The sequence below is a fragment of the Lampetra fluviatilis genome, chromosome 25 (assembly GCF_964198595.1).
Source record: "Lampetra fluviatilis chromosome 25, kcLamFluv1.1, whole genome shotgun sequence".
Taxonomy (NCBI): Eukaryota; Metazoa; Chordata; class Hyperoartia; order Petromyzontiformes; family Petromyzontidae; genus Lampetra; species Lampetra fluviatilis.
This window is the reverse complement of record NC_136299.1, coordinates 6353280-6380007: the sequence shown is the minus strand read 5'-3', so window position 1 is coordinate 6380007 and position 26728 is coordinate 6353280. Positions and strand designations below refer to the sequence as shown.

Genomic DNA, 26728 nt, shown 5'->3' with positions numbered 1-26728 from the left:
TATTTGGAGTTGCATGTTCTCTCTCCCCGTGGTCACGTGGATTGTTATCCGGGTCCTCCGGGTTTTCCCTCCACATTTAGAATCAACATCACGTGTGTTTGCAGTATTTGGCTGCCGCTATAAATTTCCACGCGATAAGCCACTTCGTTGGGCTATCATTTGTGGGCCCGGTCGCTCCTTAAAAAGAGCCATAGAGCTCGGTGAGCTTTACCTGGTAAAATAGAAAAGAGTTTCGAGTTTTAGTTGGTTTAGCCCAGAGAAGAACGGGGTGGTGGGGTTGGGGGGGGTTGGGGGGCTGGCAGAGGAGAGGGGTGGGGCGGGAAAATGACAGCCCCCGGTGCGGTGAACGAGAGCAGGCGCTAGTTACCGCAATCACGCGACAAGTGGAGCGGCCGTGTAACCCAAGCGGCGGCTCAGAGGCAGCGTCAGCCCTGGGGGCTCGAAGGGGCGGGCGGTGGTCGGTGGGGGGGGTCCATGAATGGGGTTCGCGCGACCTGGGAGAGGGGGGGGGTGCCCTGTGCGTGAGCGCAGCGCGAACTCTCCATGGGATTACAATTATTCACTCCTGGCGATTCGATTTCACGGTAACGATTCGTTTAATGAACCTGCCATTTAGCCATGGTGGTGCACGTGGACACTGGCGCCTTCTGCAAGGGTTCCATGAGCCAATCACGGGCTGCCGTCTCCGGGCCACCGCCTCGCAGCCCAGCGAGGTTCTTTGTTGGCGGAGGGGGGGGGTCACATCTCCCGTGCTCAGTGCCGGATTATCCAAGTAGAAAAAGTAGCTACACATGTAGTCGCTACGGGCCCCGCACGTTCAAGTGCCCCGGGCTAAATGCTTTCAAGTGCCCCGAGCTAAATGCTTTCAAGCTATCAATTCCGGTTCAGTGATTCTGCACTTGCTCTATTACTATAGTACTATACTGCCTTCAACTTTTATGAACGACTGGGTGTTTAAAGTAGGCGATTTGTCGTATTATCTGGCTGTATAGCCAAATGAAAAAATATAATTACTTTACTATGCGAGTTTACAATTAGTGTTTCAATATTTAAGTTTTTATTTATTTAGGGCCCCTTTATAACATCAAATGCTCCAGGCCCCGTTCTAACCTCGTCCGGCACTGCCCCCCCCTCCTCCTCTTCAACACAGAGACCCCCCGCAGCGGCCCCGCCCCCGCGCCCGGACAGGCCCCTGCGCCAAGCCCCGCCCGCACCCGCGCGCAGCTGAGCTGTCCCAGGGGATTCAAGCTGGACACGCAGGGGAAGTGCCGAGGTGAGGGTGCGTGTCTGTCTGTGTGTGTGTCTCTGTGTGTGTTTGTGTCTCTGTCTGTCTGTGTGTGTCTCTGTATGTGTGTCTCTGTCTGTCTGTGTGTCTCTCTGTCTGTCTGTGTGTCTCTCTGTGTGTGTGTGTGTGTCTCCGTCTGTCTGTGTGTGTGTCTCTGTCTGTCTGTGTGTCTCTCTCTGTGTGTGTGTCTCTGTCTGTCTGTGTGTGTGTCTCTGTGTGTGTGTGTGTTTCTGTCTGTCTGTGTGTCTCTGTCTGTCTGTGTGTGTCTCTGTCTGTCTGTGTGTGTGTCTCTGTCTGTCTGTGTGTCTCTGTGTGTGCCTCTGTTTGTGTGTGTGTTTCTGGCGGGGTGTGTGCACGCGTGTGTCTGTGTGTGTGTGGGGAGCGGTAGTGTAGCGGTTAACGCTCTGCGCTACGAACCCGGCGACCCGAGTTTGATTCCAGCTCACGGTCGACACCGGTGAATATCTGAACAGGTCCTGGGCCTCTCCTCTAGATCGCATAGGCCTCAAATGAGAGAACTTGGTACGACGTGTAAACCTCGCCACCGGAGAGACGAAGGCGGCCGGGCACGGTGCTGGCCACCCACCCCCTCGTGTGCCGTGCCCTCCTTCAGAGGCGATCACCGACGGCACTCGCAGTGCGTGGAGAAAGCAACTTGCACGGGGAGGGGACAACGCTCCAGAGCAGCACCGCTACGTCCCTGCCTGCTCGGCTGATGTCGGCGTGACTCCACAACCCTCTGATTCCCCCCCCGCCCACCCTCGCTCACACTGCCCACCCCCCCCCCCCAGACGTGAACGAGTGCCAGGCGGCGGGCACGTGCCCACATGCGCACTGCTCCAACACGCAGGGCAGCTACCGGTGCGAGTGCGAGCCCGGGTACCGGGCCGACTCCTCGCGCACCAGATGCCTGCGTGAGCTGCACGACTTGAACAGCAGCTCACCAGCTCACCCCTCCATTCCGCCACCCCGCCACCAAACCTGCACTCAAGTCTCACTCCCCCACTCACCTCGTCAACCCCCACCGCTCCCTCGCTGCCTAATCCCTCAGACTCCTCCCTCTCACTCCCCCACATCGCCCGCTTCCACCCGCACTCCCTCACCACATCAGCCCCGTTACTTTCACTTCCTCAAACCCGACCACCCCTCCCCCTGCCTCCAATCCCCTTGCTCCTTCAACCCCACTGCTGCTCCCCCCTCCCGTCTCAACCTCAATCGCCCCTCTCTCCCACGCTCACTTCGCGTCTCTCCCTACCCAACTTCACTCCCCCACCCCCCTCATATGTTCGTGTGTGTGTGTGCGTGTCTGTGAGTGTATGTGTGTGTGCGTGTCTGTGAGTGTATGTGTGTGTGCGTGTCTGTGAGTGTATGTGTCTCTGTGTGTAGCAGTTTGCGCGCTGCACTACGAACCCGGCGACCCAGGTTCCATTCCCACTCAGGGCCAACACCAGTGACGATTATCTGAACCGGTCCTGGGCCTCCCCTTGATCGATTTACCTTTAAATGAGTACCTGGTGCGGTGTGTAAACATCAGCACTGGGGAGACTAAGGCGGCCGGGCGTCGTGCAGGCCAAACCACCTCTTCGTGCGCAGTGCAGGCCTCTATGGGCGCTTACTATCGGGCCTTGGCCCAACAGTCTCTTGAGGCTATACGAGGGGTGGGGAACCTTTGTCTTTGTGTGGGCAGAGGTGGCAGAGCAGAGGGGCAGCTGCTACCGTGCAGTGACGGCGGGCCGCTGCGTGGGGCTGCTCGCGTTGCCCATCCCGCGCCACATCTGCTGCTGCACCATCGGCCAGGCGTGGGGGCCCTCGTGCGAACGGTGCCCCCCACCCGGCACAGGTGAGCTCAGTTTGCCCCCCCTCAAATCCCCACTCACCCTGCCCTGCCCCCTCCCCAATCCCCCACTCAACCTGCCCTGCCCCCTCCCTCCCCAATCCCCCACTCAACCTGCCCTGCCCCCTCTCTACCCAATCCCCCACTCAACCTGCGCTGCCCCCTCCCTACCCAATCCCCCACTCAACCTGCCCTGCCCCCCCCCAATCCCCCACTCAACCTGCGCTGCCCCCTCCCTACCCAATCCCCCACTCAACCTGTCCTGCCCCCCCCCTCCCCAATCCCCCACTCAACCTGCGCTGCCCCCTCCCTACCCAATCCCCCACTCAACCTGCCCTGCCCCCCCCCAATCCCCCACTCAACCTGCGCTGCCCCCTCCCTACCCAATCCCCCACTCAACCTGCCCTGCACCCCCCTCCCCAATCCCCCACTCAACCTGCGCTGCCCCCTCCCTACCCAATCCCCCACTCAACCTGCCCTGCCCCCCCCCAATCCCCCACTCAACCTGCGCTGCCCCCTCCCTACCCAATCCCCCACTCAACCTGCCCTGCCCCCTCCCTCCCCAATCCCCCACTCAACCTGTATGACCCCACTAAATCCCCCAAGTATCTTGTCGTTTAACCTGCCGTCGTCCCCGTGGTACCCCTACGTTCACTCCTCCTTTGGCCTCGCGCATGCTTGGGTTGACCCCTGGATTGATTTACTGCAACCATAATGCTACCCCTGCTTTGACCACCAGATTAAACTCTGGTGTCCCTGGCTTAACCCCCTGCTTTGACCCCTTGTATCTGACTGCCGCGACCCCGCTTTCTCCCTGCAGCCGCCTTCAAGCAGATCTGCCCGGCCGGAACGGGGTATTACTTCCCCGTGACGGGCGTGCGGATGCGGCCGGAGACCCCTGCCCGGCCCCCCGTGGCCCCCGTGGCCCCCGTGGCCCCCGTGGCCCCTGCCGCTGTTCCCCGCGTCCCCGTCAGGGAGCCGCCCCCCTCTGTGCGCCTCTCGCCCATCGTCACTCTGCCACCAGTAAGCAGGGAGGGGGGGGGATCGCAGTCAGAGCTCGACTCGCCCCATCATTCTGCTCGGGTCAATAGAACTGGTACCACACTCTGTGGGAACGCAGCAGTCACTGCCCCATGTCAACACTCATCATCGTCATAGGAATGTTGAATTTCCACCTCTGCCTCGAGGCAGTGAGAGCCACGGCTCCGTCGTTTGAGCCGGATCCTACGTGGACTCGAGCCATGGGGGATGCGTGGCGTGGTGGGGTGAAGGGCGCATCCACGCTTGGTTAACACCTCTCCTCCTCCGCTCCGCAGCGACAGGGCGGTGACGGCAGCAGGGCCGAGGAGATGGACGGCCACAGCCCAGGTAACGGCGGCTACGCCAACTGCACGTCCGTGTGTCCACCCCTACGTCTACTCAGCCTTAAACGAGTAGCTTGTGCTGCGTGTAAACATCAGCATTGGGAAGAAAAAGGCGGTTCGGGAGTGGTGCTGGCTACCCCACCCTTTTGGGTTCCGTGCCAGCCTTCATAGGTGCTCGCTTACAGTACTTGCCCCGACAGACTGTTAAAGGCTACACGGAGGACCTTTGCCTTTGTCCGCATGTCCGCAGTGCTCGCGGTGCGCCCGCTACCGCCCACGCCGGTGGTGGCCGTGGAGCCGGAGGTCGTGACGGTGGCGGCGCAGGTCATCGGGGTCACGCAGGTCACAGGTGGCGCATGCAGCGACACGCACACACGCACGCATGGACACACACGCACACGCATGGACACACACACACACACGCATGGACACACACACACACACGCATGGACACACACACACACGCATGAATGCGCGCACGTGCCACGTTTCACTCGGCCTTCAGCTCAGGTGGATCACCTTGACCCCCCCGCCCGTGGCACCCCCTCCGTAGACGTGGACGTGTGTGCGGTGAGCCCCGGGGTGTGCGGGGAGGGCCGCTGCGTGCCTCGGCCTGGAGGCCACACGTGCCAGTGCCACGCGGGCCACCAGCTCAATGCGCGCACGGGCACCTGCACAGGTGAGACTCACCTGGGCACACTCACCTGGATGCACCTGCAACACACACAAACCCTGGTGGTGGTGATGATGATGTTCATGGTGGTGGTGATGATGATGGTGATGACGATGATCATGGTGGTGGTGATTATGATCATGATGGTGGTGATGATGATGAAGTTGGTGATGATGATGATGATGATGGCGGCGATGATGATGACGATGATCATGGTGGTGGTGATTATGATCATGATGGTGGTGATGATGGTGATCATGGTGGTGGTGGTCGACGCGTCTGTGTAGATGTGGACGAGTGCTCGCTGGAGCCGAGGCCGTGTCAGGGCGGTCGCTGCGTCAATTCTCCGGGCAGCTTCGTGTGTCACTGCCGCCCCGGGTTCACTCTGGACGCTACCACTTGTCGTGGTGAGCGTGACACTCGCACCGGGGTCACGGTGACACCCACACCGGGCTCACGGTGATACTTGCACCAGGGTCACTCTGACACTCACACTGGGCTCACGGTTACACCCACAACGGGGTCACGGTGATACTTGCACCAGAGTCACTCTGACACTAACACTGGGCTCACGGTGACACCCACAACCGGGCTCACAGTGGCGTCACCGGTGACGGTGAACATCGCGACGTTGATGTCACTGCTGTATTTCTCGTCACCGTCGTCGCCCCGCCCGGAGAGTGCAGACGTGGACGAGTGCGAGTCGTCCCCGTGCGGGCCGGGCGGTCGCTGCGTGAACTCGGAGGGCTCCTTCGCGTGCCGCTGCCTCCCCGGCTTCGCGGCCCCCCCCGGCGGCGGCGGCGCCCGCAGCATGACGTGCGAAGGTGCAGGCCTCCCCTCTCTCCCTGGCAGGCCCCCCTCCTCTCACAGGCCCCCCTCCCCCCGCAGGCCCCCCTCCCTCGCAGACCCCCCCTCCCCTCGCAGACCCCGCTCCCCCCGCAGGCCCCCCCCTCCCCCGCAGGCCCCCCTCCATCGCAGGCCCCCCTCCCCTCGCAGGCCCCCCTCCCCCCGCAGGCCCTTCCCTCCCCCGCAGGCCCCCCCTCCCCCCGCAGGCCCCCCCCCTCCCCCCGCAGGCCTCCCCTCGCAGGCCCCCCCCCTCACCTCGCAGGCCCCCCCCCTCCCCCCGCAGGCCCCCCTGATCGTCAACCAGCTGACAAGTTGATGGATTGGCCGGTTATTGATCGGCTGATAAAGGATCGACTCATTATAAATAGGCTGGTAATCGCGTGATGCCATTGGCCGTGCATCAATCAGGTTACGATCGGCCGATTGTCCATTGTAGCGCAGACTGAACGGCCTGAGCATTGTTTGGCTGATGATCTATGGACTCACCCTCGAGTCCGAGCCTTCGAATGCTCTGGATCTTAGGGCGTCCAGGGTCCCTCACTCCCCACTGCCTAGCCGCCCCCCCCCCCCCGTGTTTACCGTGTGCGAGGGCTCGCTTGGCGACCCCGCGTTTCCGCCCAGAGCCGGCCTCGCCCGTCGCCACGCACGGGAAGCGGTGATTTACAAGCGGCGCCTGGGAGAGGGGGCAGGCAGGGGGGACCGTGGGGGGGGGGGTGGAGGGTGGGGGAAGAGAGAGTTGGGGGAGAAGGGGAAGAGAGTGGGGGGCAGTGAGCACAAGTCTCGGAGCAGGGACCAACCACAGTCCTCGGTTTTCACAGACCGCCTCACTCCCTCGCTCACAGGCGCCAACTCATCCAGTCGCTCACTCACAGTCGCTCACTCGCCCACTTATCCGCTCGCCCACTCACCCCCTCAACTATTCACCCGACCGCGCAGCCCCTCACCCCGTTTAATTTGTGGCTCACTCGTCAATGGGTTGACCAGCTGATTGGCTAACTGATTGACTGACTGCTTGATTGATTTACTGGTTGGTTGGTTGGTTGCCTGGTTGTTTGACTGGTTAATGGACTGAATTATTGGTTGATTGGCTGCTTAGCTCGCTATTGAATTACTTGGCTGGTTGCCCGGCTGGTTGCCTGGCTGATTGTCCGGCTGGTCACCTGGCTGGTCACCTGGCTGGCTGCCTGGCTGGCTGCCTGGCTGGCTGCCTGGCTGGCTGCCTGGCTGGCTGCCTGGCTGGCTGCCTGGCTGGCTGCCTGGCTGGCTGCCTGGCTGGTTGCCTGGCTGGCTGGCTGCCTGGCTGGCTGCCTGGCTGGCTGCCTGGCTGGCTGCCTGGCTGGCTGCCTGGCTGGCTGCCTGGCTGGCTGCCTGGCTGTATGGCTAACGAGCGGCGCTCTGTGTAGACGTGGACGAGTGCCTGAGGCCCGGACTCTGCCGCGGCGGCCGCTGCGTGAACCTCCCCGGCTCCCACCGCTGCGAGTTCTGCGACCCGGGATTCCAGATGAACACGGAGTGGGAGTGCGAAGGTGAGGGTGGGGGTGAGGGATATGGTGTGGGTGAAAGTGGGTGTGAGGGTGAGGATGGGGGTGAGGGTTCGGGTGAGAGTTGGGGTGAGCCCTGGGTGGTGTGGGTGCGAATGGGTGTGAAGGTGGGGGGTGGTTAAATCTTCACTTAAAGCTTTTGTGACTGCAGGAATTCATATTCTTTTGGTCTTTCGCTAAAGTCACGAAAAATAGGTTTTTCGTGACTTTAGCGATCGAAAAATCACAACGTCGTAGTTTTTGGTTATTTGAACCTATCTACGTGACTTTACCGAAAGACCAAAAGAATGTGAGGGTGGTTGTGTGGGTGGGGGTGAGTTAGGGTGGGGATGAGGGTGAGAATTGGGGTGAGGTTGAGGATTGGTGGCGATGGATTCGTCGTTGAGGTGGTGCCCGTGCGTTGACCCCTTGACCCCGCTAGACGTGGACGAGTGTCAGGACGTGAGTGTGTGCCCGGACGCTCGCTGCCTCAACACGCACGGGGCCTACGAGTGCGTGGCGTGCGGCCCGGGATACCGCGCTCAGCTCGGGTCCTGCACCGGTAACTACAGCACAGTCCGTCACAATGACAACAAAAGCACAGTCCGTTACCGTGACAACAACACTACCGTCACCACGACGACAACACCCCTGATACTTCGGAATGTTGTTGTTGTTGTCGTTGATGTTGTGGTCATTGTTGCTAGTTGTTATTTGATTGCTGTTGTAGTGTGGTTGTTGTTCTGTTGAAGTAGTGATTATGGTTTGTGTTTGCAGTGGTTGTGGTTGTTGTAGCTGTGGTTGTGGTTGTTGTGGCTGTGGTTGTGGTCGTTGACACCGCGGTGGCGGCTGTGGCTGTAGACGAGGACGAGTGTGCGGTTGGCCGTGTGTGCGGTGACACGGGATTCTGCACCAACACGGACGGCGCCTTCTCCTGCACCGCGTGCCGTGCCGGCTTCGAGCCCGACGCCAGCGGCACCGCCTGTCAGGGTGCGTGCACTACCACCAGCAGCACCATCAGTAGCAACGTCGTCATCCTAGTGACTATTGTTTATGTGTGTGTGTGGGTGTGTGTGCGTATGTGTTGGGGAACGGTTCGATTCCCGCTCACGGCCAACACCAGTGACGATTATCTGAACCGGTCCTGGGCCTCCCCTAGGTCGACTAAGCCTCAAATGAGTTCTTGGTGCGGTGTGTAAACATTGCCACTGGGGAGACAAAGGCGGCCGGGCGTGGTGTTGGCCACCCACGCCCTCGTGTGCTCGGTAACAGCACTTGCCCCAAACAATCTGTTCAGGCTAGACGGGAGATCTTTGTCTTCACACTTCACGTGGCCTCAGAGTGCACCTGGCCTGGCACAAGCGCCGTGGTGAGGTCACCGCCACTTAGTGGCGAATATCGGCGACTGTTGCTGCTGTTGTTGGTGGTAATTGATGGCCGTGCGTGCACCGGCGTGCAGGGCAGAGGTTAGCACGCTGCGCTCTGAACCTGGCCACCCGAGTTCGAGTCCCGCTCACGGCCAATATCGGTGATGAATGTCTGAACCGGTCTTGGGATTCCCCAAGGTCGACTCAGCCGCAAATGAGCACCAGGTGCAATGTACAAACATCACCACTGGGGAGACAAATGCGGCGCGGCGTGATGCCAGCCACCCCACCCCCTCGTGTGCCCTGCCGGCCTTCATAGGCGCTACTCGCTGACAGCCCTTACCCCAACAGCCTGTTAAAGGCTACACGGGGGGCCTTTGTCTGTGCGCGAGTGTAGATGTGGACGAGTGTGTGGGCGAGGACGTGTGTGACGGCGGCACCTGCGTCAACGTCCCCGGCTCCTTCTCGTGCCGCTGCCTCCCCGGCTTCCAGCCTTCGGCGCCCGGCGACGCGTGTCACGGTGAGGCCCCTCTCCCTCCTCTTCCGTGTGTGTGGCCGTGTGTGGCCGGGTATATCCGTGTGTGTGTGTCGGTGTGGCTGAGTGTTTCTGTGTATCTCTGTGTGTCGGCGTGGCTGAGTGTATCTCTTTGTGTCGGTGTGGCTGAGTGTAACTGTGTGTGTGTGTCGGTGTGCTGAGTGTATCTGTCTATCTCTGTGTGTCGGTGTGGCTGAGTGTATCTGTGTGTGTGTGTGTCGGTGTGGCTGTGTGTATCTGTGTGTGTGTGTCGGTGTGGCTGAGTGTATCTGTGTGTGTGTGTCGGTGTGGCTGAGTGTTTCTGTGTATCTCTGTGTGTCGGTGTGGCTGAGTGTATCTGTCTATCTCTGTGTGTCGGTGTGGCTGAGTGTATCTGTGTGTGTGTGTGTCGGTGTGGCTGAGTGTATCTGTGTGTGTGTGTGTCGGTGTGGCTGTGTATATCTGTGTGTGCGTGTCGGTGTGGCTGAGTGTATCTTTGTGTGTGTGTGTCGGTGTGGCTGAGTGTATCTGTCTATCTCTGTGTGTCGGTGTGGCTGAGTGTTTCTGTGTGTGTGTGTGTCGGTGTGGCTGAGTGTATCTGTGTGCGTGTGTCGGTGTGGCTGAGTGTATCTGTGTGTGTGTGTGTCGGTGTGGCTGTGTGTATCTGTATCTCTGTGTGTCGGTGTGGCTGAGTGTATCTCTGTGTGTCGGCGTGGCTGAGTGTATCTGTGTGTGTCGGTGTGGCTGTGTGTATCTGTGTGTGTCGGTGTGGCTGTGTGTATCTGTATCTCTGTGTGTCGGTGTGGCTGAGTGTATCTCTGTGTGTCGGCGTGGCTGTGTGTATCTGTGTGTGTGTGTCGGTGTGGCTGAGTGTATCTGTGTGTGTGTGTCGGTGTGGCCGTATCTCCCTCGGTGTGGGCGCCGGTGCAGACGTGGACGAGTGCGAGATGGCGCCGTGCGGGCCGTTCGGGACGTGCGCCAACAGCGCCGGCTCCTTCAGCTGCAGCTGCGGTGACGGCTTCATCCTGGGGCCCGATGGCAGCTGCCACGGTGAGGCCCGCGTGGCCCTGGGGGGAGGGGGAGCGGAGGGGTGGGGGGCACGCGCCCCGTGCGCCCTCAAAGGGTTACGTGATCTGACAGGGTCGGCGTCGTCACAATGGGCCACGACCAATCCGCTGCTGGATGAAGCCCTTTCCATGCCGCCAACATCTCTCACGACCTGTGATGTAATGATCCGCGTGGCTCCTGCCAACGGGTCGATTTCATCGCTCCGTCTCCGTGGCGCGCGTCCTCTCGGCCGCCTCTCTCGTTATTCTCGACCTCCGGCCATCTACCTTAAATAGGTCACGTAGCCCGCGTGGTCAATCTCGTAGAGGTCACAAGGTCAGCCTCGCTGCCTCTGCCAGGAACACGTGCATGGAATTGGGACATACGTGGCATGGTGGTGGTGACGCAGCGGCGGTGATGGTGGCGGTGGCCGTGGTGCTGTGGTTGTTGTAGCCATGTCTGGTGGCGGTGGCCGTGGTGTTGAGGTGCGCGGTGTGCGGTGTGCGTGGTTGAGACGTGGACGAGTGTGAGGACGCGGAGCCGTGCGAGGGTGGACGCTGCGTCAACACGGAGGGCTCCTTCTCCTGCGAGTGCCAGGCCGGCTTCCGTGCCGGCGCCCGACCCAACACCTGTGTGGGTACGCATCACTGCACCACGCGGCACCGCACCAAACCACACTGCACCGCCACGTGAGCGTGTGTGAATGACCGAGCTCGCTCTTGAGCGAGTTTGTGAGCCAGTGAGCGAGCGAGTGTGCATCTCCGTCAGACCTGGACGAGTGTGTGGAGTACGGGGACGCGGCGTGCGGGTCCTGGCAGTGCGAGAACACGCCCGGCTCCTACCGCTGCATGCAGGACTGTCCGCCCGGATTCACGCGGCATGGCGCCAGCAGCTGTGAGGGTGAGGACCCGCCTCGCCCGTGCAGGCTCACCCGCCGGCTCGCTCACCCGCCAGCTCGCTCACCCGCCAGCTCGCTCACTCACCAAATTGCTCGCTCACTCCCACACTCGGTCAATCGTTTACTCGCTCGCTCATTTGCTCACTCACTCACCCACCCACTTGCTCACCTCCTCGCCTACCCACTCGCCCACCAACTCCCGCGTCACTCTATCGGGGTTATGCGAGGGCCCCCGAGTGATTTGCGTGTAATTGCGAGTACGAGACGCTTGGCCTGCTGAGAGCGATCGGTGCAATTCCCAACTCTGTCCGTGCCAACATTTTTCTGTGTCTACCCCCTCCACTCTGGCCATCATTATCCTCCCCCCCCCCACCGCCCCCCCCCCGACCCCTAGACATTGACGAATGCCGCGGGAACGCGTCTGCATGCGGGAGCCACGGAGCGTGCGAGAACAGCGCCGGATCCTTCCGATGCCTGTGCCACCGCGGGTACCAGGCGTCCCCGGATGGACGTACCTGCGTCGGTATGCACGCGCGCGCGCCTTCCGCGACCCGCAAACCAGACCAATGGGGCGTTTAGCGCCGCCGCCTTCTCCTCCTCGCGGTGACGTGGGGGTTCTAGGCACCCACAAAATGTGTCGAAGTGGCAAAGAAACCCCCCGCAAAATGTTCTGATTTGAACACACACCGACACAGTTAACACACAGCACACGTACGCATGTTCACGCGCGCACACACGGCACAGCTGTACTCATGGCCGCACCGAACCCCCGCGCTGCGCCGCCAGCGTGCCCCCTAAACCAAGCGGTCAATACCGGCCCCCCTCCCTCGGTTCGACTTTTCCAACCCCCTTTGTTTCCGCCACCCGCCCCCGCCCCCCCCTACCCGGCCTCCACAGACGCTAACGAGTGCGAGACGCTGTCGCGCGTGTGCGGAGAGGCGCTGTGCGAGAACGCGGAGGGCTCCTTCCTCTGCGTGTGCCCCCACGAGGAGCACGAGTTCCAGCCCATGACGGGGATGTGCGCACCGCGCGCCCGCGCAGGTACTGCACCGCTCCACAGACGCCACACACCGCACACACTGCACACACACCACACACACGCGCACTGCACCACACACCTCCAACACCAAATGTGTTGCGATCTCGGTACACGTGGCGGGCTGCACGCAGCTCGCCACCAATCCCTACAGGGCCCCGCATTCTGCCGGTCGCGCGGAGCTCTCGCCGCCAACTTTATCACTCGAGCTGGTGCTGTGCCTGACCGGCTGACTCGAAGACAACAAATCAGGCCTGATAAAAATGTAGATATTTGTTTTCCCAAAAGGGCGGGTAGCGGATGGGGGGCGGGCGGTAGGGGGGGGCAGGGGGGGGCGGGGGATAGGGGCTTGTAGTGCGCACGCCGATGCAGACAACAGATTTCCTAGCGGCATCGGGCGCCGCCGGAGCGTGCATTGAAGACTCTCCACCTCCGTTTAAAAAAAAAAATCCGTGAAAAATTCCAGACACTTGAATAAACACGCACGGCCGAGGGGGCGGAGGAAGGGGGAGTGCTGGGGGAATGGGGGGATGGGGGGATGGGGGGATGGGGGGATGGGGGGGATGAGGCGATGGGGGGGGGGCCCGCCTCGCTGTCAGCATTGGGCGATCGCGGGACCCGGGCAGGGGAGCGAACTTCCAGGCAACATTCCGGGCCGGCCATAGTTGCAGCTGTTCGTACCCCCCCCCCGCTCGCAAAATAATGTTGATTATTACGTGTGTTTGGTCGCGTTGTGCTGGGTGCTGCTGCTGTGGGTAGAGGCGGTGGTGGGAGGGAAGTGGGGGGGGGGGAGTTCAGGAAACTTGGCCCAACATTTAAGCTGCCGCGCAGGGAGATCGAATAAAAGCAGTGACCCGTGAAGTCCAGTGGGCGAACAATATAAACTAAGATTTCGGGTGGGTTTTTTTTTCCTTCTACAGTATTTAGTTAAATCCATGAAAAAAAAATCTAAAATTATCTCTGACGAATAACGGTCGTCTCATTTAAAAACATGGTGGTGAGGGGGGGGGAGCAAATGTCTCCTTCCCCCCCACCCCGCTCTCCGCCCCCCGTGTTGCAGTCAAAAACGCGCGCCTTGTACATGGAGAGCGTTACACAGAGGAGCAGAGCAGCGGAACGGCGGTGCAGCGGTTAACGCACCGCGCCATGAACCCGGCCCCCTGAGTTCGATTCCCAGCCATGGCCGTGAGAGATGAAAAGCGAGAATCCGGCCTGTGCCCCGGGATAGATTTGTAGCATCGCAGACGGCTCCCTGGGGGAGGCCTGCATCCAGCAGTAGAGAGATCATGGCCGCGCTGGAGACGAGGCCACGGTGAAGGAGTCCGTGTTCACGTTTCGTGCGTTCTTTGATTTTTTTTATTCAGAAAAATGTTCCCGCTCCGAGGAATTTCCACTCCCCGCAGGAGCACGGGGCAGATGGCGCGGAGGGACCCCCCTCCTCTCCGTCTGTCGTTCAATGTTTCTGAAATCGTCTGTGTCTCCTCTCCCCGCGCTTCTCGCGCCGGCATGGGTCGGAAAATCCGGTCACTCGGGCACAGCAGCAACAGTGCGCACGGAGAGGGGGGGAGAGGAAGAGGGAGGGAGGGGGGGAACGTAGGGAGGGAGGGGGGAGAAAGTGAGGGAGAGGAGAGACGGAAGGAAAGAGGAAGGTAATGAGAGAGGGAGCAAGGGTGGGAGAGAGAGAGAGAAGAGGGAGGAAGAGAGGGAGGGAATGAAGGAGCAAAATGAAGAGCGTGGTGGAGAAGGAGCAAGGGAGCGAGCGAAAGGGGGAATGGGGAAGAAAGGTAGGTGAGGAGAGAGCAGCACAACAGGGAGGGTGAGGGAGGAGAGGTGAAAATGAAAACTTGAAGGAGAGATGGAGCGATGGGGGGAGCAGTCCCAGCCCCACCCGTGTCCCTGTACTCCCCGCCCCAGCCCCCCCCACCCCTCGTGTCTCGTTCTCTGCTCTGTTTCACCCAAACCCGCCACGCCCCAGGCCCCATAGAGCCCCCCTTTGTGTTCCCCCTCCCCGCCGCCTCCCCGACCTGGGGACCCGCCCGAGCTGAGAGCTCCCAGCTGTGGTGGTGCGGAGCGGCGGCGGCGGCGGTGGTGGTGGTGGTGTTGCTATGGGAACGCCCAGCGGCAGCAACAGTTGTGGGCGAGGTGGAGATCCCAGAAGTCAGGCGACATCCTCCACTCTTCCCCATCCTCCACTCCTCCTCAGAGGAGAAGCACGGCGTGCAACGTGCAAAGCCCCCCACGCCCCCCCCCACAAACACCGTGTGCATCTCATCGCCTCTCCATCTCTCTCGGGCCCCGCTCTTGCACCGACTGCAGGGATCCCCTCTTGTGTCAGCCTCCTGCTGCTTGCGCCAGTGTTTTGTGACACCGCAGTGGCTTAGCCACAACTCCAGTGACTCCCCCCCTCCCTCCTCCGCGTCTCCCCAGAAGTGTCCGCGGCGCATGGGGAGTGGGCGGGAGCTCACGGCCAGAGGCCGCCGCCGCCGCTGCCAGCGGCACCAGCGGCAGCTGCAGCATCGATGCCATCGGGCGGCGCTCAGGGCGACAGAGCCGCGTGCTTCTACAGCCCCGGGCAGGAGGGGGGCGCGGGGGGCCCGGAGGACGGGGAGGAGGAGGAGGGGTGCGGGGCCCCCCTGGGCGCGAACGTGACGCGCCAGGTCTGCTGCTGCACGGTCGGCACCTCGTGGGGCAGCTGCGACGGGCAGCGCTGCCCGCCCTTCGGCTCAGGTGTCTGCCTCGGGTCTCCGCGTGCGGGGGTGGGGGGGGGCAGCCACGGCACTCACTGCGGGCCTCGTGACAGCCCTGAACCCTCGTCACTACAACCCCACGCTCGCACCACAGCCCTAACCTTGACCATAAACATAACTCGAAATCTACACCTAAACTCCGAGCCTTAACCTGGACCATAACCAAGACGCTCACCATGACCCCTAGGCTTTAGCGAAAGCCATGACCCCTGCGCCCGGGCCCAAGTGACCTTAGCCCCAGTTCCACCATTGACCTCACGCTGCGCCCGGATCTCACCGCCTCTCTCCTCTCCCTCTCTCTCTCCTCTCTCTCCCCTTTCTCTCCCCTCTCTCCTCTCTTTCCTCTCTCTCATCTCTCCTCTTCCCCCCGTGCAGCCGAGTTCCGGGAGATGTGTCCCAAAGGGAGGGGCTACATCCCCGCGGGGGACTCCGTGTACAGCGCGGGGAGGGGGCGCTACAGAGGTGAGAGGGATGGTGAGGGTGAGAGTGTGAGAGGGTGGGTGAGTGGGTGTGAATGTGAGAGTGAATGAGGAGCGGTAGTGTAGTGTAGCGCTACGAACCTGGCGACCTGAGTTAAATTCCCGCTCACGGCCAACACCAGTGACGATTATCTTAACCGATCCTAGGCCTCCCCTAGGTCGACTCAGCCTCAGATGAGTACCTGGTGCGGTGTGTACACATCTCTACTAGGGAGACAAAGGCGGCTGGTCATGGTTCTGGCCACCAACCCCCTCGTGTGCCGTTCCGGCCTTCATAGGTGCTCGCCAACAGCACTTGCTACTCCAATCTGTTTAAGCTGCACGGGGGGGGGGTGATCTTTGTCTTTGTACGATAGTGAAAGTGGATGTGTGGGGAGATGAGTGTGGGTGGATGAAAGCCTACACGCACGCGGGAACGTTGTCTTTGTGCGCGCGGGGGCCCCTGCTGCGCGACCCAGACGCGGACGAGTGCGAGCTGTTCGGCGCCGAGATCTGCCAGCAGAGCTTCTGCATCAACACGGAGCCCGGCTACCAGTGCTTCTGCCGCGCGGGGTTCGACTACGACCCCATGAAGATGCAGTGCTTCGGTGAGACACGCCGAGCCGTCACGCGTCCGGGTTCGACTCCTGACTCGGGCGCCTTTTTTCTGTGTGTGTGGAGTTGGTGTGCACCTTCCTCCCTGTTCTACAGAGTGTGAGTGAGTTGTGGTGTGGTGTGGCCTTCATAGGTAGTCACTTACAGCACTTTCCCCAACGTCTGTTTAAGGTTATGAAGGGGATATTTGTCTTTGTGGTGGTGACCACACCACCCCCACGTGTGCCGTGCCAGCCTTCATTGGTGCTCGCTAGTAGCACTTGCCCCTACCCCTACAGTCTAGTCGGGCTATACGGGGTGGGGGGGGGGTCTTTGTGAGTGGGTGCGTGGAGTTTGTATGTTCTCTCCCTCCTGTTCTTGCATGGGTTTCCTCCGGGCCCTGCGGTTTCCTCCCATCGCTAAAACATACCGCGCAGTGCAAACAGCTATTGGCCAAAGCCACATCGCAATGCTGGAAAATGACCCGCAAATTGCTCGGTGTGGATTGCACAGAACAGCAGCAGCAGGAACAACAACAAAACAACTGTGGAAGGACCCTGCTGAGAAATCGTCTCTAGACTCGGTGTGGCTCCCCTCCTGGCTGAACGAGCGGGACAATGGAGCCCGTAACCCCATGGGGTCCAAAGCCAACGCCGTGCGCTCACTCCGGGCCGTGCGCTCACTCCGGGCCGTGCGCTCACTCCGGGCCGTGCGCTCACTCCGGGCCGTGCGCTCACTCCGGGCCGTGCGCTCACTCCGGGCCGCGCGGGAGCTCGGCGAGAGCGCCGCAAAGCGTTCTCGCCGGAGAGGAGCGCACCACCAATCGCTCGCGTCTCGCGTGCATTGCGTGTGACGTGGACAAAAATTGGCCATTACTTTGAGGTGTGCGATTTCAATAGCGATGACAAAATGCCAAGAAAGTGTGTATCTAAGTTACGTGCATTCTCTCAAGACTCTACTGCCAATGTCTGCAGGCAAGAGGAGGTTGGCTCGGTTAGGGGAAGGGGGGTAGGGTTTGTGGTAGGGTTCGGGGTAGTAGCAGTGGTAGATGCTGGTTGCTTAGGGGTGGGGGTTAGTAGCCGTGGTACGTGCTGGCTGGCTAGGGGTAGTAGCCGTGGTAGGTGCTAGTTGGCTATGCTCAGCGGCAGAGCTCGTACCGGTGGCGAGTCGGCGCGGGTGATCGGTGAGCGTTGTGAGCAGTGCGTGGGTTCACGACGCAGCGTCACCCCTGCAGCCACTGGAGGCGCTACAATCGGCACCCTCGAGCCGAGTTCACGCGCCCGAGGCCGCGAGTTTGAATTCGTTGCGAGTGGCTTCCATCCCCGCGCGGCACGCGTTTTCGCTCCCGCGAAATATCCCGGCCCCTTAACGAGGCTGTGATTACTCGGGCGGGGTAGGAGGAGGAGGGGGTGGGGGGGGTAGTAAGGGAAGAGGGAGGGGGGCGGAGGGCTCTGAACCCACGCCGTCCGCTCAGGTTGAAACGGGAGCGGAGGGGCCGGTGGTGGGTGGGTGGGGGTCTGGCTGAGTGCCGCCACATTTCCAGGAATTTTGGATCCAACACAAAATCCACAACCCCCTCCCCTCGTCTCCGCTGGGGTCCGATTCGTGATGGGCAGCATTGGCTCACAGCAGGGGGAGGGGGGTGGGCATCCCAACACCCCCCCCCCCCAGGTGTCTGGTTGGAGGCCGAGTAGAAAGCTGAGAGTGCGCGTTTGAGGCTCTGTCTCCAGGATTTACAGCTCACTTGTCAATCCCCAGCTGGACTCATGGAGGTTGCTTGACCGTACTCCACCACGCTTGCCAGCGCGGGTCGGCGACTTTGGTGGGATGAACCATGACTGACTGGTTCAGGCATCATTCGTCACTGTGGCAGGGAATCGAACTCGGGTTGCCGGGTTTTTTTCAGCGAGCGCAGTGGGCTAATACCCGCGTCCCCGCTCCAACGCTCGTCAATATAATCACTTTGCAATTGCTCATTTCAGGCTGAGTCCGCCTATGAGGAGTGGCAGGATCAGTCCAGAGACCAGAATCAATGGGAAGCCACCCAAGGGGACGTAAAATGTGGCGTCGCGTGATGGTGACGCTCTGGCAGCCGCGTTCGGAGCACGAGAATCGCGGTCTTCACGCCTGGAAGGGCTCGCGAGCGCTTGAATGGATCGCTTCACTTGCAGCGTGAGAATATGGGGACTTTTGAGCGTGAGGAAGTCGTGCAGAGCAGAGAGGGAGACGCGACGAGAAAAGTTCGGCTCCGAATCGAGGATGAATCCGAAATTATCGTCCGCCAACCACTCTCCAACTCTGTAAACAATGAACGGGAATATGAATTCTAAACCGGACCCCCCCCCCCCAATCCCGCACCACCGCCCTCCTCTCCCCCTCTATCTTATGTAACCCCTGCGGCTACTGAGGTTTAATTTGACCACTGATGGGGGAGCGCGTATGGTCGCCTCGACTAATGGCTCCCGTCTGCGTCGCTTGCACTCCCCTCCCCTCCTCCCCTTCCACGCTCCCCTCCCCTCCCCGTGCCCTCCTCCCCTCCCGCGCCCCCCTCCCCTCCCCTCCCGCGCCCCCCTCCCCGCGCCCCCCTCCCCTCCCCTCCCACGCTCCCCCCCCCTCCCCTCAATGGCGGAGCCAGGATTTTCAGGTAGGGGGGGGGCAACCCCTCCAGCAATGAAAAATGATAGAGGAGCTGTTAGTAAGTGAGGACTTGTCCCTTGCGTTTTATTCGACGCGTGTGGGGCGATGGCGCAGCCATCGATCGAGGGTCGAATTCGTGTTGTGTGATCGGTATCGCGCTCGCTGAAGGCGTTGATGTCTTCCGGGAGTCGTGGACTGTCTTCGCAACTGCACACAATTCTGTGAGTCACTTATAACTGCTTTGCCAGTTACTTATTGCCAATGATGTCCTATCATTTCATAGAGTCCCTGGCAGATAATATGCTACACAGTGGTAGTGGGGGTCGCAAAATGCAGATTTATTACTAATAAACCCCAATAATCTAAATCCCTAATTTCGATCGGATCATTGGGGGGAGGCACGTGCCACCCTTCCCCCCGCCCCCCTTCCCGCCCCCCCTCCCCGCGCTGCGTCTCTTCTATCACGAGACGGGGCACTAATCACTGCCATACTGGGGCTGTGACTCTGTGACCCTGTGACCCTGGGGCTAGGAGCTGGGGATGAGATCTCCTGTGTGGAGATGGTGATGGTGAGGGCCATGGTGAGGGTGATCGTGGTGACGGTGAGCGGTGGGGCTAACGCGTTGCAGCTAGTGCCTAAAGCTTTGCGCCGAGTTGGCGGTGCTGCTCAGGTTGATACTCTCACCCTCACCATCGCATCACCAGCGCCCTCACCATCACAACCATTATACTGGCCACAGTATTAGACACGACAACACTCACCATCGCGCACTCACCATCACGCACTCGCCACCACCAACACTTACATCACGAGCCACAACGCGCGTTAGCCACAGAACTGCGTCACCCACCGCGGTTGACCTCTGCTCGTGACCCCTCGACTCTGAGTCTCGGGCCGGGACCAGGTCTCGCGTTTCGCCCCTCCCCCTCCCCCGCCCTCCCCCCACCCCGTTGCCTGGCAACCGCTTCAGCTCTTGAGGAGACGCGACATTCCCGGAGGGGGGAGGCGCGGATTTAAATAAAAACTCAAAACTCTGTTGGAATTAAAACCAGGCGGGGCGCTGGAGATGGGCGGTGGGGGTGGGTGGGTGGGTGGGGGGGACTCAGGGATCAGAGGGGCGGGGGGTTGGGGTGCAAGGCGGGGGAGGGATTAGTGGAACTAACTGCAGGAAACTGATACACCACCCTGCGTACCGTGCCCTGCTCCCGCCCCCACCGCGCTCCTCCTACTCCCTCTGCTCCTCCCCGTCTCTCCTCCTGCTCACGCCCCCCGCGTTCTCCTGACCCCCCCCCCTTGCCCCCCTCGCCAGATGTGGATGAGTGTATGGACGGCTCGAGCTGCGTGGGGGGGGAGTGCGTGAACACCCCCGGCTCCTACAACTGCTTCTGTCGCCCCCCGCAAGTCCTCGACGCCACCGGCCGCCGCTGCGGAAACAGCTCCACCCCGGACGGTACGGGAGTGCACCACCCTGGGGATCCACCCGTGTGCTCCACCCACGTGTGCTCCACCCACGTGTGCGCTCCACCGGTGTGCTCCACCCACATGTGTGCTCCACCCTGGTGCCCCGCACATGTGCTCCACTTGTGTGCTCCACCTGTGTGTTCCACTCGTATGTTGCACCCGTGTGCTCCACCCACGTGTGCTCCACCCATGCGCTCCACCCACATGTGTGCTCCATCCTGGTGCCCCGCCCATCTGCTCTACCTCTGTGCTCCACCCGTATGTTCCACCCATGTGCTCTACCTCTGTGCTCCACCCGTATACTCCACCCATGTGCTCCACCCATGTGCTCTACCCGTGTGCTCCACCCACGTGTGCGCCCCATGTAGGTGCTGCTCCCACATGCTCCACCTGTGCTCTCAATGCCCCTCACAGTGCTGCACCCACGTACTCCACCGAGATGCTCCATCTGTGCACATCACACCACGTGATCCGCGCGTTCGTGTCCACGGCAAGGCGGGGGCACACCATGGCGACAGGAGCCTGACTGAGACTTCGAGTTTGTGTCTCCGAGTTACACTTTAACATTCCTGCAGCTGGTGGTGCTGCTGCTGCTGATGATGATTATGATCATGATGGGTGGAGGTGATACCGTTGGTACTGATGATGGCGGTTGTAGTGGTGCTAGTGGCGATGCTGGTACTGATGTGTGCTGCTGATGATGATTACGGTGGTGGTACTCGTGCTGGTAGTGGTGTGCTAAGTGGTGCTGTTGCTGCTACTGCCGCTACTGCCGCTGCGTCAGATGTGCCGGAGGAGATGGACATCCACATGGACCTGTGCTGGAAGCGCGTGAGCAGCGACTTCATGTGCAGCAGCCCCATCGTGGGCAAACAGACGACCTACACGGAGTGCTGCTGCCTCTACGGGGAGGCGTGGGGCCACGAGTGTGCCCTCTGCCCCATGCGCACGTCCGGTGAGGACTCCGCACTCACCCCGCTCATCCAACTCACTCGGCACCCTGCTCACCATCACCGCGGAGATGCATTCCGTCACCCGCCCCCTGTCCCGAGTTCCTCTCCTCCCCAAACGGCGCGGCGTCGCCCCCTGGTGGAGAAATAGAATACACGGGGAATAGCAGAGTAACACGTGTGTGTGTGTACACGTGTGTGTGTGTACACGTGTGTGTGTGTACACGTGTGTGTGTGTACACGTGTGTGTGTGTACACGTGTGTGTGTGTACACGTGTGTGTGTGTACACGTGTGTGCAAGGCTGCGTTGGCTGTGTCATGTAGCCCGCATGCCCAGCCACCGCATGCCTAAACAGCTTTTGTTCGGCCGGATCGAGAGGGCTAAACGGGCGCGGCATGGGCTAGAGAAGAGATGGAGTGATGTTGGTACAGGAGGACGTGGAGCTGAGTGGACTTGCCGATGACTGGTACCAGCGGTGTCAAGATCGGCCTCTGTGGACGAGGCTCGTGAAGGACGCTACTGGGCAGTTGGAGGCAGTCGCCCTCCAACAACAACGGAGGGCGGAGGAGTGACGCTCACAACAACGAGCAGAGCGTCGGGTAGCTAAAGCACAGCAAGTTGGTACAGTAAGGGGCACAGATGGTGCATCAGCCAGTCATCTTGGTCATCTCGGTCAGTCGACCCGTGGCACCTGGGTCTGCCCCGTGACCTCTCGCTAACAGAACTTGTCCCAACAGTATGTTAAGGCTATACGGGGGATCTTTGTCTGTTTTGTGTACACGTGTGTGTGCACGTGTGTGATTGCGTGTGTGTACGCGTGTGTGTGTCGGGGGGTGGAGCGGTAGTGTAGCGGTTAGCGCGCTGCGAACTTGGCGAGCTAAATTCCCACTCAAGGCCAATTCCGAGTGATGATTTTCTGAACCGGTCCTGGGCCTGCCCTGCAGGGACTGTGTAGAGCTGCATTCTCACCATACGGAGCTAACGGTGCTAATCGATTCAGCCTCGAATGAGTGCCTGGTGTGGTAAACATCGCCACTGGGGAGACAAAGGCGGCCGGGCGTGGTGCTGGCCACCGAGCCCCTCGTGTGCCGCCCCGGCCTTCATAGGCGCTCGCCAACAGCACTTGCCCCAACAGTCTGTTGATGCTCTACGGGGGGTCTTTGTCTTTGTGCGTGCAGCTGACTATGCCCAGCTGTGTAATCTGCCCCGCGCGGGCGATGGGGGCCCGGGGAGGACCCTCCACGAGGGCTCTCACTACGGGGAGGATATGCACGGCCCCCCCTACCTGGAGCCGGGGTTCGCGTACCCAGGGGGGCCCGAGCCCCACCCCGGGATGCTGCCCCTCTACATCACGGACGGAGACGGTGAGCCTCGCCATCGTCATCATGAAAATAATTATAAGTATTATTATCATGTCATCGAAATCATTATCATCATTAACATCAAATAACAATCCTCACTAATCAAAATCATCTCCATCAAACTGATCATGTGTATTATTATTATCAAAGTATAAACATAATCATCATTGCCACCACCATCATCTTAATTTTCAGCGCCATAATCATCACTCCCTTAAATATCATTTTCATCATAATCATCATATTAACAATCATGACCACCATCACCAACCACTTCGAAGCCATCGCAACTTCATAGTTCATGCCGCGTCTTCCACAAAGGTGACACATGCCCCTTCGCTCCTGAGCCCCGTCCCCACATTCCCTCATTTTCTTGCCCCCCCCTCCTCACCCCCACCCCCTCCTCACCCCCCCCCCTCCTCACCCCCCAGGCTACTACGGCGAGGGTTCGGAGGGGCTGCAGGGGGAGGAATGCGGCATCCTGAGCGGCTGTGAGAACGGGCGCTGCGTGCGCGTGCGTGAGGGGTTCACGTGCGAGTGCGACCCGGGCTTCCAGCTGGACAACTCGCGCATGCAGTGCCTGGGTACGGCCACGCACGCACGCACGCACCACACACACACAAAGACAGAGACAAAGATCCCCCGTATAGCCTTTAGCAGACTGTTGGGGCAAGTGCTGTTAGCGAGCACCCATGAAGACCGGCACAGCACATGAGTGGGTAGGTGGCCAACACCACGCCCGGCCGCCTTTGTCTCCCCAGTGGCGATGTTTACGCATCGCACTAGGTATGTATTTAGGGCTGAGTTGACCTCGAGGAGGCCCAGGGTCGGTTCAAACATTCGCTATCATTATTTGTAGTAAGCGAGAATCAAACTCGGGTCACTGGTTTAGTAGCGTGGTGCGCTAACCACGATACTGCCGCTCCCCACACATATATACAGACCTCTATACACACACCCGCATATTCACCTCTATACACACCCTTCTACATTACTAAACACACACAGACCTCTGCACACACCTGTACACGCATCAATGACATTTCTGCCACGCACCTGTACACACACACCTGTATATGCGCCTGTACACAGCTCCCTACACACCTGAAGACACATGCCTTGTACATGTTTCTGTACACACATAACTACATCTGTGCACTCGTATTCTCGTACACATGGTCACACTCTCTGCACCCCCCCCACCGCCACCCCCCCCCCCCACCGCCCCCCCCCCCCGCCCCCCCCCGCCACCCACCCCAACAGACGTAGACGAGTGCGAGGAGTCCAACCCGGGTGGCCCTCTCTGCTCCAATGGCCACTGCACGAACACGGAGGGCTCCTTCAGGTGCAGCTGCCCCCAGGGCACGGCCCTGGGCCCCGACGGGCGCGTGTGCGAGCCTCACCGGGCCCCCAGGGCCCCCAGGGCTCCCAGGGCTCCAAAACCCTCCAGGGCCCCAAAACCCTCCAAAGCTCCCAAACCGTCCAGGGCTCAGCCGCGTTCCCACCGCGCCCGCAGGGCCCCCTAGCCGCTCCCTCCTGCTTCCCTTGCTCCCCCCTCCCGCTACCACCACCACCACTAATAATGTTATTGTTGTTGTGACTGCTGCCTCTCTGGCGTGTGAGTGTGTATATGGTCTCGCGTGATCCGTCCCCGTGGCCTCCTCTCCCTGGGGGGAGGGGGTCCCATGGCCGCGGTGGCTGTGTTTGGTGCCGAGTCGGGCCGGGCTTGGGGTGCTTGTGTGTAGGGCAGGTGGTGGCGACTCGGGGTGGGAGATGTGGGGATAAGAATGACGACGGGAAGATCTGGGAGAAAGGTAGGGGCCCTGGAAGAGACGGGGCGGGTGGGAATATCTCTCACAACACAGATGTAGGCCTCGTCATCCGCAACACGTGTCACTAGAGGTCACTAGAGGTCACGGGGTCGCCCCACACTGACCGCCCCACGGTGCCTCACTCACACGCAACGCGCGAAGCCACGGTGGAGCAGAGAGAGCGGGGGGGGGGGGGCAGTGAGCGATGTGTAATGTGCGTGCAGGATATAGAATGGGCAAAGGCGCTACCCAGCAATTGCTGGCTCGCGCAACTGTTGGCCGAAGGGGCGTCCACTCGAGGCCACTCCCTCGAGAGGGCTATTTGGCCTACTCTTCCAAGCTAACCAGACGTCTGGAACGAGGCGGAATTATCCACGCTCTGCCCCAGCACACACACGCGAACCTGCCAACCGACTGTGTGACCCATGTCTATCACCGCTGGGTGGACCGCGGCGTTGCTGTATAAACCTCGATTGGGCCACAGCTGATGAGCGGTGTCGGAAGCCTGGCCACTATTATGAAATAATAATAATTATCAATGGGGATAATAATAATAGGCTGCATCCCATAACGCTGTTATTTGCCGCTTAGTTTACATAATTTAAGTCTCACTCGCAGCGGAGCCCCTGAGCAGCAGAGCCCCCTCCCCACGCCACCCCCCTTTTATGTTTATATTGTTCATATTAAAACGACAGACGAATAATCAGACTTTTTAAGTGAAAACTATATATTGTTCCCTGCGCCCCTCCGCAGTTTTGCTTCCTGAGAGAGATGTCCGGTTTCCCCAACCCCCTACCGCCCCCATCCAAACCCCGACTCCCTCCCCGCTAAATCCCCGGCATACGGCCCTGACCCCGGGGGCCCCCGTGGGAACTCGCGAGCGAAGAGGTGGGGACCGCGGTGCCCGCGTGAACTAGCGATGCGTGGTTCTGGTGCTACAGCCACCGCGTGGAGCCACTCGAACGTGAGAGCGGGTTGCTGCTGCTGCTGCTGCGTTCAGAAATGGTGCTCAAGCTCAGACTTGAAACTAAAACCTCGCGCCCCCCCCCCGCCGCACCCCTCCCAGCACCGCTGCCTCGTGCCCAGCCAGGGTCTGAATTCGGCCGGGTCTGTTCAGGTTCGGCGACAAGGGAAATTGTTTTACGGTTGTGCCGTGGAGTGAAACGTCGGACATCGTGCAGAACAACACGCGATCCAACCCCAAAAGCTCAAACTGTGCTGCACAACCGACGAAAACCCACGCACGAGCGTGGCCAGGTTAATTTTTAATTGCCACACCACTTCCAGTATATACCTTGGTTGTGGCCACTAGCCACTGGCGCCTACGACTATAGTCTAACAGCGACCCTGAAAATGTTCAGTGAGATATCACCCCAGCCCCCTCCCCCCCCCCCCTCTTAGAACATTAGAAAATAAAACAAATCCCACTTATTTATCCAGAAGACGGCTCGCTGAGCCTCAAGATTAACGTCTGAAGGCGGGTGCTGCTACATTTGGATGTTTGGCGATGAATGCCACGTAGCACCGGGGGCAACCACCCTTGGCTGTGCTGCCATCTGGCCACCTCGCAGCCCAAGCCGAGGACACGTGGTGGTACCCCCTAGGCAGCCTCCTCTCGCCCAAACACCAAGCAGTCGCAAGATCCGCGCTTACCTTCCGAGATCCGACCGGGCGCGGGCCAGAGGTTGAATAGTTTGGCCGTGGGACGGTTACCCTGTGGAGGCCGAGGTAGGACCGCTGCCCGAAACGTCCACGTGGTGTCGTATTTGCTGCTGGGTGCGAGGCGGCGGGGTGCGGCGTGGTGGCCGTGGTGGGTGCTGTTGGGTGCTGTTGATTCGTGGGGTGATTGTCTCCGGGCCGGGAAGAGCACCCCAATGCCTCGGGTGGACGGGGCGCCCGGGAGCGAGGAGCCTGAGCGTCCCCGCTTGAAGGATGAAGCGCGATTCGCGTGGTGGTGATGATAAATGGTTTGGTGTTGTTGTTGTTTTTTAATATGAAATGTACAGTTCATTTACACGATGCAGTGAATATCTCCGTAAAGATAAAAGTTTGTTTTGTAAAACAACTCCAAGCTGTCGTGGTCTGTGTGGAGCGTCTTGTGCATCACCGCCGCCATCACCATCATCCACACTCCGCCCTGAGGGGCATTCCCCGTTATCCCCATGTTGGCCGATGGGGCAGTTCGTTTCCCTGCCATTCGTTTTCGTCCGTCCTTCCGTCCGTCCTTCCTACCCTTAAACTAAGATTGCTTTAACGCTTGAATTTAGCACGGCAGCGGCGCTGCAGCTCTCGCGGCGCGTTCGCCGTGGAGGTCGCCGCGATT

The 26728-nt window shown here is 60.4% G+C and overlaps 1 protein-coding gene across 3 annotated transcripts in view; it reads left to right on the top strand.

The window, feature by feature from the left end:
• The window catches only part of LOC144941707 (latent-transforming growth factor beta-binding protein 1-like), a 49076-nt gene extending 22606 nt beyond the window's left edge, over window positions 1-26470 (top strand). For 2 of the 3 annotated variants that reach the window (XM_078868091.1, XM_078868090.1), the window contains exons 9-34: window positions 1151-1273; window positions 2077-2199; window positions 2973-3125; window positions 3940-4142; window positions 4436-4487; window positions 4734-4832; window positions 5037-5162; window positions 5444-5563; window positions 5843-5980; window positions 7406-7528; window positions 7965-8084; window positions 8384-8512; window positions 9287-9409; window positions 10334-10453; window positions 10965-11087; window positions 11219-11350; window positions 11743-11871; window positions 12246-12389; window positions 14812-15111; window positions 15507-15593; window positions 16069-16197; window positions 20131-20271; window positions 21067-21237; window positions 22412-22597; window positions 23026-23178; window positions 23858-26470. In XM_078868091.1, coding sequence (XP_078724217.1) covers window positions 1151-1273; window positions 2077-2199; window positions 2973-3125; window positions 3940-4142; window positions 4436-4487; window positions 4734-4832; window positions 5037-5162; window positions 5444-5563; window positions 5843-5980; window positions 7406-7528; window positions 7965-8084; window positions 8384-8512; window positions 9287-9409; window positions 10334-10453; window positions 10965-11087; window positions 11219-11350; window positions 11743-11871; window positions 12246-12389; window positions 14812-15111; window positions 15507-15593; window positions 16069-16197; window positions 20131-20271; window positions 21067-21237; window positions 22412-22597; window positions 23026-23178; window positions 23858-24120 — 3710 coding nt within the window. In that variant the 3' untranslated portion in view covers window positions 24121-26470. The remainder of the gene's footprint in view (window positions 1-1150; window positions 1274-2076; window positions 2200-2972; window positions 3126-3939; window positions 4143-4435; window positions 4488-4733; window positions 4833-5036; window positions 5163-5443; window positions 5564-5842; window positions 5981-7405; window positions 7529-7964; window positions 8085-8383; window positions 8513-9286; window positions 9410-10333; window positions 10454-10964; window positions 11088-11218; window positions 11351-11742; window positions 11872-12245; window positions 12390-14811; window positions 15112-15506; window positions 15594-16068; window positions 16198-20130; window positions 20272-21066; window positions 21238-22411; window positions 22598-23025; window positions 23179-23857) is intronic. The other variant, XM_078868092.1, reaches the window with a different exon arrangement.
• Window positions 26471-26728: the final 258 nt, after the last annotated feature.